At 49.4% G+C, this 24,029-nt stretch overlaps 1 protein-coding gene across 14 annotated transcripts in view; it reads right to left on the reverse strand.

Annotated features, from left to right (window-relative positions):
- Positions 1-24,029, reverse strand: part of LOC139760088 (zinc finger protein rotund-like) — a 761,655-nt gene that overhangs the window by 227,350 nt on the left and 510,276 nt on the right. For 5 of the 14 annotated variants that reach the window (XM_071682902.1, XM_071682907.1, XM_071682897.1 and 2 more), the window contains one exon: positions 8,997-9,032. The exons of 5 other annotated variants lie outside the window; for them this stretch is intronic. In XM_071682902.1, coding sequence (XP_071539003.1) covers positions 8,997-9,032 — 36 coding nt within the window. Of the gene's footprint in view, positions 1-5,409; positions 5,605-6,153; positions 7,431-8,996; positions 9,033-24,029 lie in introns of those variants that run through there. 4 more of the 14 variants (XM_071682903.1, XM_071682906.1, XM_071682904.1 and 1 more) reach the window with 4 other exon arrangements.

The following is a 24,029-nucleotide window of genomic DNA, read 5'->3' on the forward strand; positions in this document are numbered from 1 at the left end:
CGTGTCTCTCTGGGCGTCGGCCGATCCCTGAAATATCGCAGATATAAGGGTAACCCTTCACATTATGCTGGCCCTGAGCGATCTCTAAGGTTATCTTGGGCGTCGGCCGATCCCTAAACATCGCTGGCATTTGCTTATCTTTATGCATCGCTACCAGAAGGGCAGCAGTCCCTCTCTGTACATATTACTAACATAAATCAGTACCTAAGTAACACTAGAACACAGTAATTCCTCTCTATATATATCGATGGCCTTTCGTTATCTCTAATCATCATTATGACGGTGCAACAATCTCTACGCACGAACCCTTGGCCATCCCTACATGCTAGTAATACAGGGCAGCCTCTATGCATCGTTGGCACATGCCTGTTTCCAGCGAAGGGTGTCCCTTACAATACACCACAAGCGGAGGGCAGGCTCGTTACATCGCATGCAACGTGGTTATTTCTGGTTATCACGAGAGAAATGTAATCTATACACCATCATTCAGTCTCACACTTGCAAGTGCGTTTTAAAATCCCCGTTCCTAAGGCCACTCTGTCAATTCTATATCCCTCTCTCTTTCTCGCAGGTTTACGTTCAGAAAATGCAACCGTTAGAAATGGTAAAAGACCTTCTCAAATTGTTGCCATGGAAATGTTCAGGGTAAAGTACAATCATTCCTCGCCGCTTAGGCATCCTCTCGGGCGATATCTAGAAATACTCCATAATTTCCAGCGATAGGTACGAGTGTCTGTCAGACTATGAGCCTTCCTCCATCAATGCTTATATGCTCTCGAAGAAACATCAACGTGAGGGCCTTGCACCCCCGACTTTACCTATCTGGACACGCCTTAAGAACCAACTGATGATACCCTACTGCAGGAGAGGATCTATTCCTGAACGACACTGAGCACAGGGCTTCCTTTACGCACTAACAAATGACAGATCTTGACTTCTAACAACTTCGTACGATCATACGAGCGGAGGTGATGTTGTGAGGTGATTTCTTCCGATTTTGAGACTCTCTTGCTTGAATTTCAGCTACTGTCAAATCGTAGGACCTCAGAACTAATCGAAGGACTTTAATGACAAATGGAACTTAAAGTCTATGACAGTATGCTCCAGGCTAAGGCACAGCAGGAGGCATGCCAACCTGCTGGCTAGCTGGTGCCAGCAGTCCATTCAGTAACACGAAGGTGATGGAGAAAGACGGACACGACGCTGACGAAGAATTGTCGAGTGGGACAGACTGGAGACCGAAGATAGTGAGCCAAGAACCACATACGAACAAGAAGGAATCTAAACCATTCCATATAAGCTGCTGCTTCCTCTTGCAGTGCCAATACGTCCGACCCAAGAGTTAATTACTCTCTTTTCATCGTGTAAGGAAAATTCACACCAAATGCTAGGCACGTATGACGATTATTTACGAATGTACAACCACAGTCTAAGCAATTGATAAATATGTCTATAAGAATTTATGAATCAACTCTGGTATCTGTTATAATTGGTAGGAGACAGAGAGATAGATAGATAGATAGATAGATAGAGAGATAGATAGATAGATAGACAGAGAGAGAGAGAGAGAGAGAGAGAGAGAGAGAGAGAGAGAGAGAGAGAGAGAGAGAGAGAGAAGTGCGCAGCAGACACTGATCCGCGGACAGAATCAGTGCGCAACAGACACTGACTCACGGTCAAAATAGTGCGCAATGGGCTCTGTTTCTCTGGAGATCGAAGCGTTCGTTACCTCCACGGGATTATGAACCTGGGTGACCTGAGACGAAGACGAGACAGGGTTGTCCCCCATGTCACGCTCAAGTTCTTCTCTGTCAATGATGTCGAAGACTTGCTACATGTTCTTTTTTTTTTTCTCCCTGCCTGATTAAGGGCAGATCTTGCCAGTTCACTTGGCAGCTGGGATGGTTGACCAATCCTGAACTGTATGTGGATTACTGTAATAAAGGTGTCATATATATATATATATATATATATATATATATATATATATATATATATATATATATATATATATATATATATATATATATATATATATATATAAACCCAGGACCCATTCCTAGGTGATCTTGAGGCTCCCGCTCCTTCAAAGGTGCGCTACACTCTGTAGCAGGGACAGGATAAAATCCTTTGAAGCCAAAACTTCTTCGACGAGACTGTATAACTTTTCTTGGCATGATACAGCCTGTCTGTCTCTCTGTCTCTGTCTGTCTGTCTCTGCCTCTCTCTCTCTCTCTCTCTCTCTCTCTCTCTCTCTCTCTCTCTCTCTCTCTCTCTCTCTCTCTCTCTCTCTCTCTCTCTATCACGAGTGCATTCTTCCCGCGAAGGTATTCCAGCGGAGTGTGCAACCACCTCACGCCCGCAACACGTCCAGCCGGGGTCGCCAGCAGCGTAAGGATGCGTGAGCGACGATTCGCTCTCACGAATGCCGCCACCGGCCAGACGAACTTAAATCAGCGGTGATATGCTGATCACCACGACTGTAAACATTCGTTGTACCACTCTCTCTCTCTCTCTCTCTCTCTCTCTCTCTCTCTCTCTCTCTCTCTCTCTCACATATACACACACACACGCACGAAAGATTCATTGCAACTGGGCGTTGATTAACGTCTGCCAATAGGCGATTTTTTTCTTTTTTTTTAAATGTTGATATAGCTCTCCCTAAACGAGACTCTGTGGCGTTTTCTTCTTTTTTTTTTCAGATGACTGTTGGCTGATGACTTTCGTAGTCCCCTCGTTACGGCTTCCCACGAACAGACGAACGAACAGATAGGTATATATATGGGGGAGAGAGAGAGAGAGAGAGAGAGAGAGAGAGAGAGAGAGAGAGAGAGAGAGAGAGAGAGGATTTGGATACCTATTAATCACTTTATGAGACCCGACGGCGATCATGTTCCTTCCCCCCACCCCAACCTTTCCTCACGCATCATCTGTGCCAACGCACGTCAGTCCCCGTATATCACAGATCACTAACACACACACACACACACACACACACACACACAGCATCAGGTAACTCAAGGAAGAGTCTGTGGGGGTCGCGTTGCCTGCCCCCACCACCCCCAATGCCTACACAGCACTCCAAGCCCTGTTGCGTCCTCCCTCCACCCACTTCCCCTTTCCCACGTCATCCGTAGTGACGGCAGCAGCAGCGGCGGCAGCAGCATTTGCCGCAGCCGCAACGAACGCCACCGGAGCCGTCACCTTCTCTCTCTCTCTCTCTCTCTCTCTCTCTCTCTCTCTCTCTCTCTCTCTCTCTCTCTCTCTCTCTCTCTCCGTCCCCGCCGGAGGCACCGCAACACGCGAGTCTGTCCTTATCCCGACCAATAATTCTGCAAGGAACTCGGGCAGGTACTGAGGCTCGGGCAAGGGATCTTACCTGGGCCGCAGGCGGTTCTCGACCTTCCCCCAGACCCCCCCAACTCTGTTGCAGCAGCAGCAGCAGCGGCGAGGAGCAGTGCTGCTGTTGCTGCTGCTGTTCCTGCTGCACCTTCATCACCGCCGCCGCTGCCGCCGCCTCACCGCCACGCGATTGGTAAGTCGGACTGGGTGATTAGGTGACTGGGCCGATTAGCTAAGGCCTTCATGATTATGAATTCCACAAACCCCAATTTTTTCTCTCTCTCTCAATTTTTGGTTTTCCTTCAGTTCCGCTCTTATGGATACGTAAACACACGGGAGAAATATGTAATCGATAGCCACAAGCTTTGTACACGTTTACTCATAGCAGCATCATAGAACAGGCCTTATCGGGCCACCTTAGAGAAGACCACGTCCCGATGAAGACCTCCATATGAACGAGCGAGTCAAAGGGGCGCCAGGGGACAATCATGCCCTGGCCTGGAGAAGGGACGCAGGCAGCCCTACGAGACCTGACGCAGTACGTAATACTCGCATCCCGCGTGCGCGGCCCCACGGGAAATTACAGAGCTCCTCTCTGCATCATGACGAAGGAAAGGCTGTGAGCATCGTTTCCCGCTTGTGAGTGGCACTGACGAGACTTAACCATTTAGCCTCTTTGGTGACGGGAACCATCCTAAAACGCTCGTTTAATGACGTGGGGATGCGCATGCGTTGTCCAGCGAGCTGGAGGGAGTAGGGGGTAACCCACACACACACACACACATACACCTACACCTACACCCGCGGTCATCCTGTGATCAACACTTGGACTGTAATTCCATGATGCGCACGAACCCCTCATTATGCAAACCACAAAGCAACACACCAGTGAGCGCCTCTCTCTCTCTCTCCCTCTCTCTCTCCTTAGCCAGCGGCTCTCTCTCTCTCTCTCTCTCTCTCTCTCTCTCTCTCTCTCTCTCTCTCTCTCTCCCGAGCTTAATATCCCTTTATTGCTTAATGTTAGCCTTCCGTGAAGCAGCTTAATTATAGCCCCGATAACTACGGTCGAGTGTCAGGTGCCTGGTCAGTAGTTAGCAGTAGTTGGTAGACATAACGACAAGGAATAATTATCAGTTTTGACGAGATGCGACGATATCACCCGGTGGGAGATGGGTCCAACAGCGCGAGGACGGGCCGCCCCCCTCTCTCCGCCGCCAGGTCCCCAGCTGCCCAGGCTCGGTGATCACTCGAAGTTACGATAATAACACTCTTGATATCACATGATGATAGCACTGGCCGGACTCGTACACGAAGCTAGCTTATTCCTATTTACATAATGGGAATCCACGCCGCCCTGGGTACGGGCCTGATCGCGCCTCTGTACCGACGGAGGAGGGGAGAGAAATCAACAATGTTGCGACGATCCGTCAAAAGCAACTTTTGCAGTGCTGGTCTGCCTGCACGTTTCTCAAGATCGCGGTACGACTGATCCTGCGAGATGGTATGACAGTGAACAAACAACAACAGGTTTCTCGACTCTTGAGAGCATCGGATGATGACTGAAAGATAACTCTATAATTCCCTCTACCTGGACGAGCTAAGGTCCACTGAGACGCTTGACCGCAGGCGCTTTATACCAGACGCGGGTGGAGACGTATCAGAATACACTGTTCGACTACTCTCTCTCTCTCTCTCTCTCTCTCTCTCTCTCTCTCTCTCTCTCTCTCTCTCTCTCTCTCTCTCTGCGACACCCTGATGCCCTCAACGTCGTCGAGAGAGAGAGAGAGAGAGAGAGAGAAAGAGAGAGGAAAAAAAAGAGGGAGCGCAATGAAAATTGGACACACAACGGCAGGGGGTCGCAACTCAACACACACAGCTCCTCTGTTCTCTCGTCTCGAGCTCTACCCTTGCGACTCCGTGGGGCGAACGAATTCAAGTCGAACTCATTAAATCAGCGAGATCTTAATGAAGGGTTGACTTCCTACCTTTACGATCAAACTTGTCGACCCGTCCACCGGACGTTCGTTAGTAGTACGACACTGTCCGTCTTACGGAGACTCCACCTACCGTCGCAAGAGGTCCACGTCGACCCTCGTCGATCCTGACGGAAGAGGAGCTATCGGGCGTGGCGGCAGGTGTGTGGGGAAGAGGAGGAGCTGTCTGGTGTCGTCGCCGTGGTTGGCTGGCACACACCCACGTGGCCAGACGAACGGACTAGTCCTCGCGGTCCCCCCACTGATGCAAGAGCACCCTTGCTACTGCCCAACACTCCCTGCCTCACTCACTCTTAACCCTCCCCACTAACCCCCCACCTCCTTCTCCTCCTCCTCCTCCTCCTCCTTCTCCTTCTCCTCCTCCTCCTGCTTCTGCCGCTGCTGCTGCTGCTGCACGGCCTGCCCTGGGATAGCCCTGACTTACTACCCATAATTGGCTCCTCAGTGGACCACCGACGGGACGCCCTAATAGCCACACAAAAGGGGATTTATCACCATTCGTAGGCTACAGCGCGTCAGGCTTTATTGGCGCGATGTTTTTAATCCGTTCGGCCGAGAACGGACACGTTTAGATTTTTACGTAAAACGTACGAGAAACTGGTAATTGTTGCTTTGACTTTATGATGACACATGATGATATAGGGGGGGACAGACGCCTGCCTTACCTCACACACTCTCGTCGACAACTTAGGATTAACATCTACTACAAGTCTCTCACTGGGGGAGAGGGAGACGGAGAGAGACAGACTGCAACCACAAAACCATAATGTTAAAAAAGACAACTGAAATAATAAAAGATGGGCCGACTGGCTGTTACCTCGGCTGGTCGAGGGGAGGCGTGGTTGTAGTGTCCGTAGTGGTGTGTGGAAGGGCGTCTTACCTCGTCCAGGTTGGAGAAGAAGAGGTTGCGGGGCACGGGAAAAGATGGGGGCGTGGCAGTGGAGTAGTGCATCTTCATAGCACTCATCACCTCCTCTCCCTCAGGTGGTTCTCACCTGCGGAGGTAGGGGTGTGTGTGTGTCTCTGGTGGTGGGAGGGTTGGGGGCCCTCGGCAACCACCTGGGCTGCCCAGTGCCCTTGAGGCCAACCACCTGTATTATAACGCTCAGAATCACTTCGGTTCTGGTTTTCACACACACACACAAACAAACAAACACACAAAAGAAAATAAAGAAGACTGTAGATTGTCCAAAGTGCCCTCTGGCGCAGATGGTCCCCACGGGGCTTCTGCGCAACCACCTGTTTGTTGTTGTTGGCACGCAGTCAGCTGGGTGCGTCCGTTCGGTCCAGGACGAGGAGAGACGGCAAAGCCCAGGAAACGGCTCGTAACAACAGTAGTAGTAGTTCCTGTTGGGAGTTCCTGTTGGGGGCTGAACACAGGCGATCAGCTACCTCCTCCTCCAGCCTTGTCTTCTGCAGCACTCGAGGCTGACACTTCAGACAACAACATCCAGTCTGATGGTCTGTATGCGACGAGATGCATCACATTTGACATTAATTATAATTTTGTACCTTTTCCAACAGCAGTCTATTCCAGTAATACTTTCCCTTCTTTTTTCTTTTCTTTTTCGGTCGACAGAACGAATTTTAAATATATAACTATATCTATACTCTCTACAGAAAAAAAATTTATATATATATAGTTCTCATTAACAACAAAGTTGGGCGGAATCTTTTTCTTTCATTTTTGCGACACAGTTAGTTGGCACTACACCAGACGGACGTGTGTGGACGGTTGTCTCCGAAAAGGGGAGATGAAGGGGGGGTTGGGGTGTGTGGGGGCTGTCCGCCACGGCGACGACGGAGCAACAAGGCACAGGCTAGGAACTGCGGAGCCTAGCGGGCTGGCTGGCTGGGTGGCTGGCTGGCTGGCTCGGGTGGGAGTGGTTGTGCCCGCGGGAGAGTGTCGGGCGGACGGAGGGAGGCCGCGGGTGGGGTAGTATCACGCACGGCAGCCGGCGTGAGAGTGAATGTGTGAGCGCGGGAGCCAGTGTGGCTGAGCCCGCCACGCACGCTGTGTCGCCACCACTACCGCCGCCGCTGCCGCTGCCACACCACCACCACCACCACCACCGCCGACTCCTCCTCCACCACCACCACCACCACCGCCGCTGCCGCCGACGCCGCTGCTGCTGCTGCTCTTCCTCCTCCTCCTCCTGCCGCTGTCGCGGGTGCGTGCGTGTATAAGAGGAGCGGAGGTCGGGGTCTCACTCGTCAGGAGTCCCATCGCCGCCGCCGACGCGACGTCGCAGCTGTCCCCTGGCTCTCCGCCGCCGACGCCTACCTCAACTCTTTGTGTCCCGCCGCCCCCGCTGCCAGGCCTACCACCACCAACACCATCCCTATCCCACCCTATCCCTAACTTCCTTATCTAACTATAATCATCCCTTCCATCACAACCATAACACCACCACCACCACTACCATAACGGCCACCATCTCCCATATCATCACTACCACCATCATCCCTACCATCACAACTTCTCCGATAACTACCACCATCCCCATATCATCACTACCACCATCATCCCTACCATCACAACTTCTCCGATAACTACCATCATCCCCATATCATCACTACCACCATCATCCCTATCATCATCACAACCTTAACGATAATTACCACCATTTCCCTTATCGTCACTACCAACATCATCCCTACCATCACAACTTCTACAATAACTACCACCATCTCCCATATCATCACTATCATCATCATCCCTATCATCACATCCGCCATCATCCCTACACACCCTGCCACTAGACTACAACATCAGCACAACCACATCATCACAACCCCGTCATCATTCACATAATTCGTACCATACACTCATCTCCAATGCTGCAACTTCATCCCCACAAAGTTCATCCCCATCACAATTACAACAAACTTTACCCTCCAACATTAAACAACCTGAGACTACATCACTTCCCTCATCACAACCACAAAGCTATAAAAAAAAACCACACACGACTCTCCCCCTGATAACCCCACGCTCCTCCTGGCTATAAAACCATTGCTTCAAACAAGACATCGAGCTCCTCCTCCTCCAAAGGCAAATTGGGCCACTCAGTAACTGTATCGTGTTTCAGTGTGAGAATCTAACCTTTATAGCGCTACCAAGTTAACACTGGCTCTCGCCATCCCAGAAAGGTCCCGTTGCCTATTCCTTTAATTATGAGTCTAGCGCGAATACGCCAGCCTGAGTCTACCACTGGCGGACGTATTCGATACTCATGACGGCATGAGTGCGCATTAATGAGGGACACAGCAAGCATGAGGGGCGATGAGTAATAAATGAAGCAAGGGTGTGTGGGCGTGAAGGCCACCACACGAAGGTCTGCCCAGCGACACACAAACGCCAGTACCGAGTCACACCCTCACTCTATCGCCCGCCCCAGTAATTTCTAAATTGTATACACACACACACACACACACACACACACACACACACACACACACACACACACGGACACGCATGTATGATGGAACATGACAGACATGGTGAAGCGTGTATATATATATATATATATATATATATATATATATATATATATATATATATATATATATATATATATATATATATATATATATATATAAGTGATCATTGACATATAAACTATCATATAAAGTAGAGAAAAAAAGAAATACACTTACAGCAGGTCCGCGTCGTTGCACATCTTGAAGACATACCTAGAATAAGGAAAAAAAAATGATATTAATCCAGTGTCTGAGTAATGTCAAGAGTATATTGCTCTACTAACTGCTAGCTACATATATCTTGTTCCTGTTTATATCATCTCTGTTTATATTGTTTATATAACCTCATCATACGCCGCCAGGTCCTCCGTTGCCTGCCCTTCCCATCTACTGTCTTCCAGGAGGTAAACTATTCATAGACCCATCGGGTGCTCTGATACCTACCCTTCCCGTATACTGTCGTCTCCTCCAGCAGATGACCTCGTATTAGACCATCGCCATGTCTATAGCCCGTAGTTCTAACACGGTCACCATGGATATATTAGCCTGTATAGATTTGAACGTCATCGCCAGGGAGGGTCTTAGTTCTTACGTCATCACCAGGTGCACTTCCTCGGCCCTGACGTCACCACCAGGTGCACTTCCTCAGCCCTGACGTCATCACCAGGTGCACTTCCTCAGCCCTGACGTCATCAACAGGCACACAGCTAAGCATTTCATGATCTCGCATTCTTTCTATCCTCTTTGCTAGCAGAACTATGGCGAGATGTGTGCATACTGCTGAGCACCACAGCCTTCCAAAGCTCAGTCCTTAGACTTACCCTGGGCTGGGGACACACACACACACACACACACACACACACACACACACACACACACACACACACGAGCGTAAAACCCAATCTCCTCACAGCACAAACGAACAATTACAAATCACACAACACACAAGCTAATAAATCCTAAGTTTTTTTTCCCGCCCGCTTCCTTGCTCCCGTTTCTCCATTCTGATGCCACATACAACAACAACAACAACAACAACAACAACATGCGGCCGTTGGCGCCCCCTCCCCCCCCCCCCCCCACACACACACACACACCCCACACCCATTCATCATAAGGACGCGCAGAGAGAGAGAGAGAGAGAGAGAGAGAGAGAGAGAGAGAGAGAGAGAGAGAGAGAGAGAGAGAGAGACTAGAAGAGTTACAGCACCGTCATTGGTAAAAAAAAAAATGAGGAGGCCTTTTCTGCGTCTTTGGCTATGGGTCTTCACATCCACCCCCTACACACACACACACACACACACACACACACACGTATGATACATCCGCCAGGCTGTCCATCATCCCTTGTGATGCAGAACTATTTTTTTTCAACTAGGTTCTCCCACCGCACAAAATCAGACCATCGCCAGCGCCATCTCTAACGCGCATCTTCAGTCTGAAGATGATGATGATGATGATGACGAAGAAAAGCACTCTAGCGGCGACGTCATTAACGAAACACTTGCGTTTTACCTGTCCTTCTGAACGTATTCCTAATGATAATAATTATGATAATAATTATGATAATAATAAAGTCTGGAAGAGCTTCGTAACTCAGGCACATATTTTGTGACGTATCTGTTCATGCTAGGTGAGAACTCTTGGGGGAAAAAAATATAAAAAATAAACCATTTAAGTCTTTCTTAAGAAAAATCTATTTCCACGAAAGTTCGTAAAGTTAACGAAATACATGTCTGTTTTTTCGGTCTAACTTTCTTGCAAGGAGATCGAAGGAGTACATACATATATATATATATATTTTCGTTAGAGTGAATGCAAAACTAGTATTTCTGGATGGTTTACGGTAATATCCGTAAGGCTTGGAAAGTCCACAATTGAGAGGATCCCTCGTCATTCACAAGACGTGGACAGAGCCCACCTTATCCTTGGAGGACAGGATGCACACTCCTCAGACCATAAGCTTGTATATGAATGAGTCAAATGGTTGCATAAGTATGCAAATGCATCTGTCAATTAGGCACGTGCATGAAAACCCAGCCAATCATTCCTGTTCATACATTTTACGTGTGTGTGTGTGTGTGTGTGTGTGTGTGTGTGTGTGTAAGAGAGAGAGAGAGAGAGAGAGAGAGAGAGAGAGAGAGAGAGAGAGAGAGAGAGAGAGAGAGAGAGAGAGAGAGAGAGAGAGAGAGAGAGAAAACTGGGGTAAAAGTTCTACTCGAAATTTCTTCCTCACCACCAAACACCTTTGCAAGACCGCATGACGCGTAGCAGCACCACCTCCTTCCCCACAGCGTAGTCCTCACGCCCTCTTAACGGATCAGTCTTCAACTAAAATTCTGATACGAAAAGATGTAAAAAAGAGAAAAAAAAAAAACGGCCGACTTGTGAGTTTTACAAGTGCCCACCAGTCACATTTACGACAAACGTCAATGACAGGCGACTTCAAGGTGAGGAGGTTGGGGGGAAAGAAAGAAAACAAGTGTGACGACTAAACGTTTAAATGTAAAAAAAAAAAAAACACGTTTAAAAAAAAAAACTGTATATTTCTTCATGTTACTTCGCCTGGTGCCACCGACCTCCGCCCGCCTGCTGGTGGTTCTCGCGAGAGATTTCCTGTTAGCGCGTCCGCGCCACCGTCAAAGGACAGACAAGGAGTATATCCAAGGCTCGCTGAACACCCTCACGCTCCATTAGCAGTCCATCAGTTCTTCCCCTTGTTCCTACGTGCACTGCCCGCAGCCTCAGAGCTGCAGGACACCCCCATTTATACAAGGAGGTCCCCACGCGAAGTTCTACGACATCATCCTATCGTCTCTTGTCGCTTAAATTAAGGGAAAAAAGGTGGGTAATGCGGGGGAGGCCCTTTTCCCCCCACAAGAGGTGTCTGGCAGCTTGCGTCCATCGCCACACCTACCACATATTCTAATCCTGTTCCTTCCTGTCGGCCGGTGATCGTGCAAAACTGTTACGGTCTCAATGTGCCTCCACGAATGAGAGGTTGGGAGTGTGATCGGGATGAAAAGGGGGGGGTCTCTGCTGCTGCTTCAGTTAAGCAAGCTTGAGATACTGAGAGAGAGAGAGAGAGAGAGAGAGAGAGAGAGAGAGAGAGAGAGAGAGAGAGAGAGAGAGAGAGAGAGAGAGAGAGACTCATTTGGAAGCTTTCTAGACCTGCTCCACTTTTTCCTTAAAAAGAAAAAAAACTCCACAAAACACGTAAAATATTCGAAAACTATCAAATACGTCTTCGAAGATTTTAGCTGCCCTCAACCTAACACGTCTCTACTTGCTGATACGCTTATAAAAAGTTCGATCTATCTAGAAATTCTTTCCTCTTCGATACCATTCTAAGCGGTCCAGTGTACACAGAGTTCTCCTTTACGAGTGCCACCGGTCTTGCAGAGGTGTTCGAACTCCTTAAACCCTTGTATCCCCTGAGGCGAAAGGCTGGCTGCCCCACACAAAGGAACGTGTTCTATCTGTGACTCCCTGTGAGATGTCCTCATTTGATAAAACCACTAATGTAATCCACCTTCGGATATACGTCCTAAATAGAACGAATAAACTGCGAAGAAAGAAACAGATAATGCAGTATCTTTTTCTCTCTCCTTTTAACGAAACAAGTGTGAGTCTTAACTGTCATAAATGAAAAGGGAACATTATATTCTAATCTATAAAAAAAGAAGATTAAAAATCTAATCTATGATACCAAGGAAAGATATTCCGAAGGAAGAATATGAAAAATAAAGATGGACATTTAAAGGAACTAACTGAAGAGGCAACGTTCGAATCCAACGCACTTGGGTTATTTATCATAGACTTTCGGAGAGAAATTTTCAGTGACGAATAGAAACTGGTTTGTGGGGAGGGCAGCCGACCACACCAGTCTGTGCGCCAGGGTTTACATAAGTCTGCGGGACGTACAGACAAGAAAACATACAGACCTACATCCTACTACATAGAGGTAAAGATGTCTTACATACATACAAGGTTAAGAGACGTAGGGAGGCACACGAGTGTGAAATCGCTCTCCTATAACGCATAAATTCGCCACTAATAGTGATCACACACACACACACACACACACACACACACACACACACACACACACACACACACACGTGCGTGTCTCTTTTATTTTTTCTACGCCAGTAACCATGGCTATGTCACGACAGGACTGAGACGTGGATTGCCTTAGACACTCAACACAATGTGCACGAAAAAATATACATACATGCATATACACTTGGTTTTCTTAGCAGCGTACTAATCAACAGCGTCAATTCTAAATAACTATATCGCTAACCATCGAATTCGGTCGTAACAGCGTGGATGGATGGTATCGTTAGCCAGCACACACACGCCGGAGAAACAGTCTCTTGATGTGCTACGTGCATGACCCACACCCACCAGAAAAATGGCCCAAATACGTATGGGCGTTTTGAGGGAATTCAAACACCATCAGACACAGTGGGTTTCCCTTCGAGGCTGTTTGTGGCACTGGAAGACGTCAGAAACTTGCAGATTAAAGGGGCAAAAGTAGAGAGGCAAAGAGGTAATTCAGTGAGGAAAACAACAGCAAACTTCGTGTGACTAAGGAGGCGCAAAGTGATGTTAGTCGAGGACTTGAAGCGAAGGTGTCAGTTCGAACCTCCACTTCCTCCGTAGCGGCAGCAGTCACCCAGTAGTATCGTCATGTCTGGCCATCTTTCACACAGCCAACAGGGGTGAGTATTCTCAACATGGGAGACAACAGACGGCCATGCCCGACGCCATCCTTCATAGACCCAGGAAAGACGTCCCCAACTTTAGTAGCAACGAAAAGAGATAATGAAAACCAGCGTCCATGAACCAAGAGAGGTGTTGTTGTCTACCCCAGGAACAACAGACGGTGGTAGAGAGACTATATCTCTTTCGCAGAACTAAAAAGATACGTTCTCGACTCCGTAAGCAACAGATGACAACAGGAAGGTTCTCATCTTCGAAAGCAATAAACGGCGGTAACAGGAAGGTTCCCCAACTTTGGAAGCAATAAACGGTGGCAACAGGAGGGTTCTCAACTTTAGAAGCAATAAACAGGCAAGAGAGACCATATATTTCACAAAGCCAACAGGAGTTGTGTTCTCAACTTCTAAAAAACCAACACAGGGCAACATCCGCTTCGTTTTCATGGTATTTTTTTCGATGTTATTGAAGAACTTATTTAGCTGTCACTGTCTCGTGTTTACCTCCAGTTTTTGTGTGTGTGCGTTCGCGTGCAGCCAAAACACGTCCCAGCGAACATAACCACTTCCAGCGACAATGGCCACGGCATCCACTATAGTCTTATCTATGACCACAGGTTTGTTGATCGACTGTAGAACTCCCTCCTACCCACCCTTCCCCATCATGCTCTTCATGACGTTTGAAAACCTATTTCTACCAGGCGGCAAATGCCCCTTGAGTGTCGCCTTTTCACTGCATGATACAAACCCAGGAACCCTTTGTACGAACCTCCTGCAGGAGCAGGGAAATGATGGACCCCCTTGTGGAGCGATAGGGGTCTTTGAAAAGAACCTCCTCCTTTCCGTCCTTTAATCAGATACAACTTCGCCCAAGCTATGTTCTCGCTTGCGATGCAATCACGAACAGGTGGATTCCATTAACACCTCGTACTGTAAAATAAACATACGAGAAAATGTATTCATGTCGGTATATACACATGAAGATAACCTCAGAGATTCGTCAACTTTCTGACGAAGGCTTATGAGAGTGTGTTAAATAATCCTCTGATAATCACCAAGGTATAGTAAATGACGGAAGGGGGAGACCTCATAATAATTCAAGCTGACACTGGGAGCAAGTTATTCACTTTGGAGGTGGTTATCATCCCTTCCTTGGCGAATACCGGTAAAACCGAGGAGGAGGAGGAGGCCAGCTAGCGACAGGGTAGAGTCCAGTCAGCCTGACGCAAGGTTGATGATGAGGATGAAGTTAAATTATTCGCCATCACTAGTAGCCCAGGATTTCATCACTGGTTCACAGCCGTGTTGGTGATGGGGCTGTAGCTCTCTCTCTCTCTCTTTCTCTCTCTCTCTCTCTCTCTCTCTCTCTCTCTCTCTCTCTCTCTCTCTCTCTCTATATATATATATATATATATATATATATATATATATATTCATATACAGTTCAGGCCGGCTACTGGGTCGGAGGGAATAAGATGAAGATTAAGTCGTAGAAATAAAGTTAAGGAAAAAAAGAAAAAGGGTCTCCCTGGTTAGTGATGAGTAATGGTCGGCACAAGAGTGACGAATGATGAGTCTGTCGACAAGTGAGTCTACATGATATATACTGAAATCTTCTCTAATCGCATTATCACACGTACGAGATGTTAAAACCCGAGCCAAAGGCGGGAAGGGGAGATTCCTACGTTGCATATACCACAACCTGTGAGGGGACAGATCCATCCCAGACGCGTCCCTTCTTCAGCACGGAGTGAGGCAGCAACACCATCGACTTCCTCAACACATGGTTGGGTTGGCAGAGGACTCACAGCCCCTCAAGGTGCTGAAGACGAAGCTCCTCTCTACCCTGGAGGACTCGCAGACCCCGCCAGACCTCCCTCCCTTAGATCCTGCCTGGGGGGGGCCTTGACACAGACAGACACGAAGAAAGGTCACTCCGACGCCCCCAGGCGCCCTCTCACCCGAGGCATCCTTCATAAGCTTGACCGAGGCCACGGGGACATGACTCATCTGAGGACGCTTTTTTTTTCCTCGCCCTACACAAGAAGACCCTCATCCAAGACACCTTCAGGGGACTCACGTTCCCGCCGCAGGGGGCCCGTAACAGCAGTGATGCCACCGCTGCCTGGCCCGTAACAGCAGTGATGCCACCGCTGCCTGGCCCGTAACAGCAGTGATGCCACCGCTGCCTGGCCCGTAACAGCAGTGATGCCACCGCTGCCTGGCCCGTAACAGCAGTGATGCCACCGCTGCCTGGCCCGTAACAGCAGTGATGCCACCGCTGCCTGGCCCGTAACAGCAGTGATGCCACCGCTGCCTAGCCCGTAACAGCAGTGATGCCACCGCTGCCTGGCCCGTAACAGCAGTGATGCCACCGCTGCCTGGCCCGTAACAGCAGTGATGCCACCGCTGCCTGGCCCGTAACAGCAGTGATGCCACCGCTGCCTGGCCCGTAACAGCAGTGATGCCACCGCTGCCTAGCCCGTAACAGCAGTGATGCCACCGCTGCCTAGCCCGTAACAGCAGTGATGCCACCGCTGCCTGGCCCGTAACAGCAGTGATGCCACCGCTGCCTAGCCCGTAACAGCAGTGATGCCACCGCTGCCTGGCCCGTAACAGCAGTGATGCCACCGCTGCCTGGCCCGTAACAGCAGTGATGCCACCGCTGCCTAGCCCGTAACAGCAGTGATGCCACCGCTGCCTGGCCCGTAACAGCAGTGATGCCACCGCTGCCTGGCCCGTAACAGCAGTGATGCCACCGCTGCCTGGCCCGTAACAGCAGTGATGCCACCGCTGCCTGGCCCGTAACAGCAGTGATGCCACCGCTGCCTGGCCCGTAACAGCAGTGATGCCACCGCTGCCTGGCCCGTAACAGCAGTGATGCCACCGCTGCCTGGCCCGTAACAGCAGTGATGCCACCGCTGCCTGGCCCGTAACAGCAGTGATGCCACCGCTGCCTGGCCCGTAACAGCAGTGATGCCACCGCTGCCTGGCCCGTAACAGCAGTGATGCCACCGCTGCCTGGCCCGTAACAGCAGTGATGCCACCGCTGCCTGGCCCGTAACAGCAGTGATGCCACCGCTGCCTGGCCCGTAACAGCAGTGATGCCACCGCTGCCTAGCCCGTAACAGCAGTGATGCCACCGCTGCCTGGCCCGTAACAGCAGTGATGCCACCGCTGCCTGGCCCGTAACAGCAGTGATGCCACCGCTGCCTAGCCCGTAACAGCAGTGATGCCACCGCTGCCTGGCCCGTAACAGCAGTGATGCCACCGCTGCCTGGCCCGTAACAGCAGTGATGCCACCGCTGCCTGGCCCGTAACAGCAGTGATGCCACCGCTGCCTAGCCCGTAACAGCAGTGATGCCACCGCTGCCTGGCCCGTAACAGCAGTGATGCCACCGCTGCCTGGCCCGTAACAGCAGTGATGCCACCGCTGCCTGGCCCGTAACAGCAGTGATGCCACCGCTGCCTGGCCCGTAACAGCAGTGATGCCACCGCTGCCTGGCCCGTAACAGCAGTGATGCCACCGCTGCCTGGCCCGTAACAGCAGTGATGCCACCGCTGCCTAGCCCGTAACAGCAGTGATGCCACCGCTGCCTAGCCCGTAACAGCAGTGATGCCACCGCTGCCTGGCCCGTAACAGCAGTGATGCCACCGCTGCCTGGCCCGTAACAGCAGTGATGCCACCGCTGCCTGGCCCGTAACAGCAGTGATGCCACCGCTGCCTGGCCCGTAACAGCAGTGATGCCACCGCTGCCTGGCCCGTAACAGCAGTGATGCCACCGCTGCCTGGCCCGTAACAGCAGTGATGCCACCGCTGCCTGGCCCGTAACAGCAGTGATGCCACCGCTGCCTGGCCCGTAACAGCAGTGATGCCACCGCTGCCTGGCCCGTAACAGCAGTGATGCCACCGCTGCCTGGCCCGTAACAGCAGTGATGCCACCGCTGCCTGGCCCGTAACAGCAGTGATGCCACCGCTGCCTGGCCCGTAACAGCAGTGATGCCACCGCTGCCTGGCCCGTAACAGCAGTGATGCCACCGCTGCCTGGCCCGTAACAGCAGTGATGCCACCGCTGCCTAGCCCGTAACAGCAGTGATGCCACCGCTGCCTGGCCCGTAACAGCAGTGATGCCACCGCTGCCTGGCCCGTAACAGCAGTGATGCCACCGCTGCCTGGCCCGTAACAGCAGTGATGCCACCGCTGCCTGGCCCGTAACAGCAGTGATGCCACCGCTGCCTGGCCCGTAACAGCAGTGATGCCACCGCTGCCTAGCCCGTAACAGCAGTGATGCCACCGCTGCCTGGCCCGTAACAGCAGTGATGCCACCGCTGCCTAGGCCCGTAGCAGCAGTGATGCCACCGCTGCCTAGCCCGTAACAGCGCCCTTGAAGCTGTTCCTCCTGGTGGAGATAACGTAACGGGCCCAGGTGGGTGTGACGGTATTCTGGAAGTCACCTTCAAGTCCCTAACGCCTGAGACGTTTCGAATATTCATCTCTGTTTACTTTTGTTTCTTTCTTGGGGATATTCCTCTTTCAGCTTCGGCCTTCCGATGGTTTACACTTTAGAGAGCTTTGGTTTTAAGTGGGTATACACTTAACAGCTTTGATTTCCCAGGGAATACACTTTACAGCTTTGGCCTTACAAGCGGTATACACTTTATAGCTCTGGTTTCCAGGGCATTAACTTTAAAGCTATGTCTTTTCATGAGCTCTTAATTCATAGCTTTAGTTTCCCCGGGTATACACCTTATAACTTTGGATTTTAAAGATATACCCTTTGCAGCTATGTATTTCCCAAGGTTATACACTATTTAGCCTTCGGTTTTCGAGAGTCTAGACTTCATAGCTTTGGATTTCAAGGGTATCCCCTTTTTTTTTAGCTTTGTTTTTAAGGGAATCTATCATTCATATATACAGCGTTACTTAGCTGCTTGCTTTCAGGTCTACTACCTGGCTTTGTCAAGGAATACATCAATGTCGTGTTATCTAATTCAATTCAAACGTAACATTACTCGAAGCTTTTAAGATCATGTGTTGGTCATCTTACTTTAGAAATTTATTCTACAATTTTTAGATCTAAAGGGTAATTCTGGCTTAGTGTGATCTGCCTCCATACAGCTGAGGAGTGTACTAGTTAATAACCACGGAAGGTAGAACGTTAACCTTAACTTCCTTTTCCTCACTTCCTAACTTCATCGTCTTATAACTTCAGCTGCGGAAACCTCCAGGACACCGACACAAGCAAATCTGTGCCAAGATACGAGGCAGTTAGTCAAAACTCACTCTTAACCCGAAGGACCAAATCCTCATTTCAGTGTTGCTCTTAAATATATATATATATATATATATATATATATATATATATATATATATATATATATATATATATATATATAGGAAAGCATTTGGTAACCCTCGGTAACAACCCATCAAATATGCAAATCACCCAACGCCAGCCCCCATGCAATATCCCTATACAGTAAATTATCTCACCTACAGATACCTCAAATATATCACGACCCTGCGCTGCACAATATGGCGTTCGTTGTGACCCCTGTGGAAGGGGAGGCCGGCCTGTTCAAACATGAGAGTTACCAGCAATCGCTTTCCATCGGGAAGTGAACTGGACACAGCCTCTCTCTCCAGGCTCCCCGCCTGCTCTCCCCTTCTTAACTTAACCCCCTACGCAACGAAAAGTGATAGAAGATAGGCACCAAGCGTGCCCCCCTTCGAGGTCTCCTTCATCTTGTCTCTCTGTCTGTCTTGTTCCCCTGGCCCTAAACACATATATACATACGCATACTTCTTCTTGTGTCTGCCTGCCTGCAAGGGGCTGGCTCGTGAAGGTATACCACGGCAATGAACAACTACAGATGACGTGACGTTGTCGCTGACTTAAAAACGATGATGATGATGATGACAATCATGGTGAATGTGTGGTGTGACACGATCTCTTATCCATAGGTATGTATGATTATCTTACGTTACCATGGCATTGGATCCTCTAACTTGGTGTGGTGTACCAATGGTAATGGACCTTCGTACATGGGTGGAATAATCTCTCAACAGCTATGGCAGTAAGTGTGGTGCAGATACATTAACTTGCAAGTGTGGTGGCGAGACTCAAAGAGCTAATATATATATATATATATATATATATATATATATATATATATATATATATATATATATATATATATATATATAGCGATCTGCGAATGGCCTCACCGACACAGCCACAAGGAACAGCTGTCGCGTGGACTTTCCTCGAGAGGGCAACGTGGCGTTTCCTGGCCTGGTCTGGGTAATATGAGATACTACATCTCTGTACCCCTCCCTGTCCTCCGTGGTGCACGGTGCGATACAGTCACCTCTCAAGTCTTCCCTCCTCCTCCTCCTCCTCCTCCTCCTCCTCCTCATCCAAGCTATCATCCGAGGCACACACACACGGTCCTTCTTGAAGAACCTCCCGCCATCCTCCACAGTAGGGAGGACCCATGAGCGTCTCCATGTAACCAGTGTGTACAGGAACAACGTATGGCTGAGGGCGCCTCCCGGCATCAATCTGGTAGGTACCCCAGCACCCGTGTGGCCGGCTCCAGGTGCAGGAGCCCAGGCGTGGGAACTGCGTGTAGGGGAGGACGCAGGGGGACAGAAGGGTTAAATAAGATCCGCACTGGAGGATGATGAGGGAGAGAGTGAGAGGGCCAAGCGACGGCGGGATTCAGCACTCTGCTCCCGTCTCTCTCTCTCTCTCTCTCTCTCTCTCTCTCTCTCTCTCTCTCTCTCTCTCTCTCTCTCTTCCGACGGGCATAACTTCCATGACGGGGCATATCTTAGGGTAAATTACCACCGCCTGCGTGACAAGCTCATTCAGTTTATTCACTGTGCGGTACTGGCCCTGCGGGAGGAAGATGGATGTCCGGTAGCATCAGCCGGTGGGCCTGAGTCCAGTACCGGTGTCCGGATGAATGGTCGGATGATGAATTATGGCCGCGGTATCCGGACGCGGTTCAAGACACACTTAATTGATCTGGTGGGCCGGTTCTCACGCTTATCTTAATGCACTGTGATGGTGTCCTTGCTCGTCCGTCCACCGTAGCTGAGACCCCCCCTCGAGCTTTGGTCGCACTGTAGATAAAATCGAAGGTTTGCACAACGGCCAAAACATTACACGGGGAAAGAAAAAAAGAAATGGAACGACCTCACGATGGCTATCTGTCCTTTTTACTTCGCCGTGTGACCCGTGCAACATAATCCCGACGCCTCCTAACTACCTCTACTTCTACCTCTACCGCTACCATTTCCCGTGCACGTGTGTTGCGCGTCTGTCCTAGAACTCCCCATCCGTGATTCTCACGATGCCTCGAAAATTGCTCCCTCGATACAACTGATCACCAGCGGTGAAGCATGACTGGATTTCTATATTACGTCCAGTGTTCAAGGAGTAACTAGTGGTCAATTTCTCTTTGAATCAGAGCCAGCTCCGTAGATGGCGATAAACTTAGTGAGAAAAGTACTTCATTATTTGGAGTCGTATATTAATCTCCATCACTTTCGCTAGATTAGAGGACGAGCACAGAGGGTAATCACCCACCATCACCAGCGTTACTCCTCCAACGGCCAACAATTATTGCCTCCCTACCACCACCGCGAGAAGCCATTCCCAACCACCATCGCCATCATTACCTGCAACATTAGCCCCGACAACTCTATACTGTTATAACCCCCCCCCCCTCTAACTACCACTATTATAACCACTAGTACCACCATCGCTACGGCAACTACCAATATGACAGAGCTACGATTCCCATAGCCTTCGCCTCCACGGCTACCATCACAAAGAAACAACTATATTAACATTAATATTAAATGTGGCGTCCCGCAAGGTGTAGTGTATGGTCCGATAGTGTTTTTGAAGTCATCCAAAATCATAAGGTCAGTGTTGTTTCTTCGTTTTCTATCAAAATAACGGAATATCGCACATGGACCAAATCCATACCACATCTCACTACTCTTGCCGTATATATATATATATGAATTAGCGTAGTCACTGGCCATCCACAGACAGCAGAATACAATCTTTTACGTCGGGCAAATTCTAAGACAAATCTGTCGGGTGTCATGTACGAACAGTGAAAACAGCTATTCTCACTAACCTTAACTCGCAGTGTCTTGGTCTCATAACCAACACCATTATAACAGACTTAACCACACTTATTCTATCTCCTATTTCTTTTTTGTCGTTTTCTTTTTCTTTACTAAACCGCAGATGATTTTCTTGAATATGGTGCCTTACTGCGGCCTTCATTACTCAATCCATCGGAGGATAAAAACACAGGCATTACGGCCAGTATGAGTATACTCAGAAAAAACCTTCATTATACTACATAAGTGTGTATCCTTGAGTATTAATGTGTGTGTGTGTGTGTGTGTGTGTGTGTGTGTGTGTGTGTGTGTGTGTGTGTGTGTGTTAGATATATTTGTGTAACGGCGAGGGTTTCACACTCACGTTACCCCCGTCGCATCTATGTACCGTGTCTTTACTCCTAATTTTCCACACACACACACACACACACACACACACACACACACACACACACACACACACAAATACACACCAGCCGAAGCCGGATGTGTGTTTGTGTGGGAGATTAGAATTTTTGTGTTACACGTAATCTCAACGTATTTTAAGAAGGCTTCTCCGATATGGGTTCTTTGTTCCTTTCATATATATATATATATATATATATATATATATATATATATATATATATATATATATATATATATATATATATCCACACATGCCCGCCATCCCCCGCGTTAGCGAGGTAGCGCCAAGAACATAAGAGTGGCAAAAAGGTTAGAGTAAATGAAACTAGGGGAGTGGGTGAGAAATGGAAGGTATTTAGGGGAGCAGAGCTTACATGTCTGGGAGAAATGTGTGGCATGTATAGGGGTATGGGATGTGGGAATGTGAATAAGGGACTGTGAGTGGTGGCTTGATGAAGGTTAAGTTTCCAGTGAAAAGAGATAAAGAGAGGTTTACGGGCGTTACCTGCAGGGAAGGGTTGCGAGTGATTGGGAGAAGAACAAGAAGTGGCAGGTCAAGAGGAAAGTGGGGTGGGGGGGGGGGAAGAGACGGCAAATGAAAGATAGGATGAGAGAGTATTGGAAAACTCCATGGAGAATTAGAAAAGGTTTCTGAGGGAGGTGATGGGTGTGAGGAGAACAAAACAAAATTGGAGCATCAATGATAGCAGCAAGAGGGGAAGTGGTGACAAGCATAGATGATGAGAAGAAGGGACGGTATGAGTGAGTATTTTGAAGGTCTGTTGCATGTGTTGAGAGGACAGAGTGCCGGTTGTTGGGATGTTTGGGGGATGTGGGGATACGCGTAGCGACAGAGTCGTGGGTAACGGCTTCGTGAAAAGAAAGGTGGTGAAAGCTTTGCTTAAGATGATGAAGTGTGGCATCCACAGTCCACTACCAAGACAAGCCCTTCTCCCCCCCAGCCATCACCCCCCCGCCGCCCATCACTCCTGGCCATTTCCATAATCATTTGCCACAAACACCTTCCCTTCCCCTTAAGTAGCACCACCACCACAACCACAATCATTAAACACCACCATTATACCTTCCTATTAACCACACCTTCCTCCCACCCCCTTAACCACAATCACAACTACTGACCGCCACCAACACCACAAACCACACCACCATAACCACAACCACCACCACCACCACAGGACAGGTCTAGTTTACGCCTGCGGAAGACAATGCACTGCGCAGAAGCCATTGTTCCTGGCCCCTTACGTCCGACCCGCTGGACAGTTACCGAGGCTTGCTGGATAGGAAAGGGGGGGGGGGGGGGACTTGGGGAAGGGAGGGGGGGGGGGATAGGCGAGTGAGAAGGTAAAGAGGACATGAAGGCTGAAGGTGGCGAGAGCAAGGAGGCCTCGGCATAACATCAGCGCCAACCATCGACGGTGATCGCAATACTCCCGCTACGTCTTGCCACGGCGGGCTCTTACGTGTGTGGTCAGGTGTGGGGTTGGGGTCCGCGGGCCGGAGCGTCGGACGGAGGTGACGAAGGGGGTTGGTTGAAGGGGACGGTGGAACGGAACGGACGCTGGAAGAAGGGACGATGGAATGGAACGGTGATGGGAGATGTGAAGGTGAAGTGGAACGGTGGTGGGAGATGGGACGGTGAAATGGAACGGTTGTGAGGAGGTGAAACGGTGAAATGAAACGGTGTTGGAAGAGAAGACAGCGGAATGGAACGATTTTTGGAGGAGGGGATAGCGGAATGGTACAGTGGAAGTTATATCTTCCGGATATCACGCGTAATGTAGAGACAATGAGAGGAAAAAAAAATAATGCAAGCTACAGAGCGAATGACGAAAGAAACGAGAGAGAGAGAGAGAGAGAGAGAGAGAGAGAGAGAGAGAGAGAGAGAGAGAGAGAGAGAGAGAGAGAGAG

This window comes from Panulirus ornatus, chromosome 35, assembly GCF_036320965.1.
Source record: "Panulirus ornatus isolate Po-2019 chromosome 35, ASM3632096v1, whole genome shotgun sequence".
In the NCBI taxonomy this organism is placed as follows: domain Eukaryota; kingdom Metazoa; phylum Arthropoda; class Malacostraca; order Decapoda; family Palinuridae; genus Panulirus; species Panulirus ornatus.